General features: G+C 61.7%; 1 protein-coding gene across 1 annotated transcript; it reads right to left on the reverse strand.

Annotated features, from left to right (window-relative positions):
- Positions 1 to 212: 212 nt before the first annotated feature.
- On the reverse strand, positions 213 to 2278 carry BORCS6 (BLOC-1 related complex subunit 6). Its single transcript, XM_065631695.1, is given in 2 exon segments — positions 213 to 1684; positions 1686 to 2278. Coding segments are annotated over 2 exon segments (1518 nt in total). The 5' UTR covers positions 2121 to 2278; the 3' UTR covers positions 213 to 601.
- Between the last annotated feature and the right edge of the window lie 1628 nt (positions 2279 to 3906).

Below are 3906 nucleotides of genomic sequence, written 5' to 3' on the forward strand. Positions count from 1 at the left end.
CAGCGTTCTGCATGTTTGTTTGCTGCAACGGCAGAAGTGAGAACTACTTGTCAGGCATTAAGTCAGCTACAAGTAAGTGTGTATGCCTGCAAGCAGCAAACAAGTATTCACTAAATTTCAAGTTTGGTTAAAAAAAAAATTAAATTAACAGCTGCTTTTAATTAAGATCGGGTAGTTTTTCCTAGCCCTCAATAAATAGAAAGCATAAGGCATTTGGGATCCAAATTCTTTAATGGAGCTGAAGCTAAAAAGAACCATCTGCCGTTTACCCCGCGATTTCAACTGGGACCTTTTCCTTCATCGGCTGCAAAAATTTCACTTCCTCCGGAGTAAAACCAGCGAACTGGCCGCAGCTGTGGGCCGGCCAGGCACGGGGCGCAGGGAGGAAGGCTGTGCAGGTGACGAGCTGAAGGTGCCGTGTGCGGGCCCGGCGCTGCGGCTGCCGGAGCGGGGAGCGCAGCGGCGGCCGCGGCGGGAAGCCTGGCAGGGCGGGCGGCCAAGCCCCCTGCAGCGCCCGGGCAAGCCCCGCCAGGGCGGCCGCGGGGCCTTGGCTTTGCAGCCCCGGCGGCAGCGGGTGGGCGACCCCCGCGCCGGGGCGGCGCTACTTGCAGAGCCCCTCCAGCCGCTCCAGGGTGCCCTTCATGTCGCGGATGCGCTTGGCCAGGGCGGGCACGGGCTGCATGGCGCGGTCCAGCTCCTCGCAGCGCGCCACCAGCGCGTACATGGCGCGGATGCTGAGGTCGGCCGCCTCGCCCAGGCTCTCCACGCCGTCGCGGTACGTCTGGATGCAGCCGACGCTGAGCGCCGTCAGGGCCTGCAGGCCGCAGTGCACGTTGCGCAGCAGCTCGTCCACCTGCGCCGCCACCTGCCCGGCCAAGGCCACCACGTCCTGCAGCGCTCCGGGGTCGATGGCGGGGATAGAGGAGCCGCCGCCGCCGCTCCCCGCCGGCACGGCCGCCTCGCCCCGCGGGGCACCGCTCTGCCGGATCCGCCGCTCCAGGTTGTTGGCCACGAACTGGGTGAGGCGCCCCTCGCGCAGCACCGTCCCCTCCAGCTCCAGGGCGCTCGCCAGCGTCGCCCGCCGCCCCTCCGGCAGCTGCCGCCCCGCCGTCGCCCCGCCGCCGGCGGCCAGGCTCAGCGCCTCCAGGCTCCGCTCGTCCCGCCTCCGCCCCGCCGCCTCACGGCCGGATCCCTCCTCCGCCGCGGCCGGGAGCCCGGCGGCTGCCGCGGGCCGCAGCGCCGGTACCTCCATGGCGGGCGACGCGTGCCTGCTCGCCGTCGCGTCACCGCCCACCAGAGGGCGCGCCGCCGCCTGTTTACGTCCCCCTCAATTGGCTACGGGGCGCTTGGGGGCGTGGCCGCAGCTGTTTGTGTGCCGCCCGATTGGCCGGCGGCTCTCGCAAAGAGAACCGCCTGTCCCGTCCGTTCGTTTCGCACGGAGGGCCCGTGACTCGGAGACTGGGGCGTGCCCGCTGTTTGTGTCTGCCCGGATTGGACGGCCTGCGGAAGAGGGCGTGGCCCCAAGTGTTTGTGTCGCTTCTGATTGGCCGAGGCGGGGCCAGAGAGATCGCTGTTTCGTCGGGATTGGCGGTGCCTGGTGGAGAGGCGTGCCGGTCGCGCCATCCTCGAACGACGATTGGCGCGGGGGCGGAAAGGGGTGTGCCCCGCTCGGGTAACAACATAGGGGCGCTGCTGGCTGCTCCCTTCACTCCCCCGCCATGTTCTCCTAGCAGCGGATCCGATTGCGCCACCATCTCAGCCCACAAAGCCCGGGCAGACACTCCCCAGCGACCCGACCCGCTCATCCCCACCTGGGCTCGACCCCTCTTCCCCGCTACCGCTCTGGGTACCCACGTCCCACCATGGTCACCACCACGGCGCCGCCGCCCTTCCTGGCTCGGATCTCGGCAGGCACCGAAGACCCCAGGCGGCTGCCCTCCGCTCTCCTCCAGCGTCTCAGGCGAGGGGACAGCAACTGCGAGAACCAGCCCAGCTGCTGTCTGGCGGGCTCGGCGAGCGGCCAGCGGCCCGCGCTGAAGAGAGTCCGGCGGAGGAAGGGAAAGATCCGGCCCGGCCACGCGGGGCTCCTGCCCAGCCGCTACCAGCAGTATCAACAGCATCGCGCCGGCCTGGGGAGAAGGACCCCGCTGGGAACGCACGGCCCGGGCGAGCTTCGCGCTCACCCAGCGCCAACTGCCTCAGCTGCCCCCGGCCTTGTAACGGTCCCCCCGGAGGAGCCCCCCGCGCCCGCCCCCTCGAGACCCGCACCCAGCAAACCCCTCAGGAAGGAGGTAACGTCGGGGATCTGCTGTTTCTGCTCACTCCTTTTCCCCCAGCCCCCCCCATTCCCCCGCACTCCGGGAGCCGGCGAGCCCCTCACCCCCCTTCCCCTCACCCCCCGTGTGCGTGCGGACGGGCGGGGGGAGCGGGAGGGGGAAGAGTTTCCGTTACGCCCGCTCGGACGGGGCGGGGGGGAGAGAGAAATCGCGGGCGGCGATTGGCCGCTCGGCGCCACCAATCGGCGCCGGCCGCTGCGCCCAGCAACAGCCGGATTTAGCCTGCTGGCCGCGCGCCAGCTGCCCCCTGTGCGCGCGGGCGGGACGTGCGCGGGGCGCAGCGCCCCATGGCGGCGGCGGGAGGGCGGCGGTGAGACCGCGCCGGCCGGGAGCGCTCCGCTGCCCGCCCGCTACTGCTGGGCGCTGCCCGCCGGCCATACGTGCGAACGGAGGAGAGGCAGAAAGACGTGGGGTAGCTAGCAGCGCGGTGGCGGGCGGCTGGTTGCCCGTCCGGCCCGTTACACCCCACGGGTGAGCCGTTGGGGTGGAAGCGGCCCCCGGTACCTCACAGCGCCGCTGGAGACGCCTCTTGAGGAGAGGGGCCGTGCGTTGACGTGAGCTCTTTGTCTCTGCAGTTCTTAAAGAACAAGATGGGAAAGACTGAGAAGGCTGCCGTCCCTTACAGCCAGCCTGTTCACAGTTTACACCTGTGTGAACAACCAAAGATGAACAGACAGAAGAGTAAATGTAACATGCCACTCACAAAGATCACCTCAGCAAAAAAGATAGAGAACTTTTGGCAAGAGTCTGTATCGCCAGAAACAATTCAGAAGCAGGAGAAAAAGCCACTTAAAAACACAGAGAACTTCAGAAATGCCAAGCCCAAGAAACCTATCACCCTAACTGAAGTGAACCAAAAAGAAAATTACGCTGGGGCAAAATTTAGTGACCCACCATCTCCTAGTGTCCTTCCAAAGCCTCCCAGCCACTGGGTGGGTGGCACAGCTGAACCGTCTGACCAAAACAGGGAGTTGATGGCAGTCCATTTGAAAACTCTCCTAAAAGTTCAAGCGTAGTTTCCAAGATCTCTTGAGTAATTTCAAAAAAAAAAATCCATCCAGGAAACTTAAACATGCCTTGTTGCAACAAAAATTGCAAAAGACTGTCAAGTCTTAATAATCACATTAAAAAAAAAATCCTTGTATTATATTTTTTATGGTTGTGTAAATAGTGTACATCATGTATTATGTGTATATTCTTGTTCATACTTTGAGAGGTACATTTTAGTTTTGTTATGAAAGGATGTATTTTGCACTGCCTGAATGGTAGATGTCTTGTATATAAAATACGGACAATTTTAAGTGTGTGTTTGACACATGAAGACTTGACTTGATTTGCACAAGGTAATGACAATTTTGAAAGGAGAGTACAGCTGTCTGATTTTAAGGTTCCAGATCAAATGTGAATGTTTTACTCATGCACTACTGACAATAGTTTTACATTCTGTGTCCCAATCTGAGTATAAACGTGGAATTTTCATACAAATACGAAATTTTGCTCTCTGCTCTGGAAACAGTATCTGGAATTCCTGTTCATCTGCTTGTTTTTAAAATTACGTGGAATTTGAGTC

Source organism: Caloenas nicobarica, chromosome 3 (assembly GCF_036013445.1).
Source record: "Caloenas nicobarica isolate bCalNic1 chromosome 3, bCalNic1.hap1, whole genome shotgun sequence".
In the NCBI taxonomy this organism is placed as follows: Eukaryota; Metazoa; Chordata; class Aves; order Columbiformes; family Columbidae; genus Caloenas; species Caloenas nicobarica.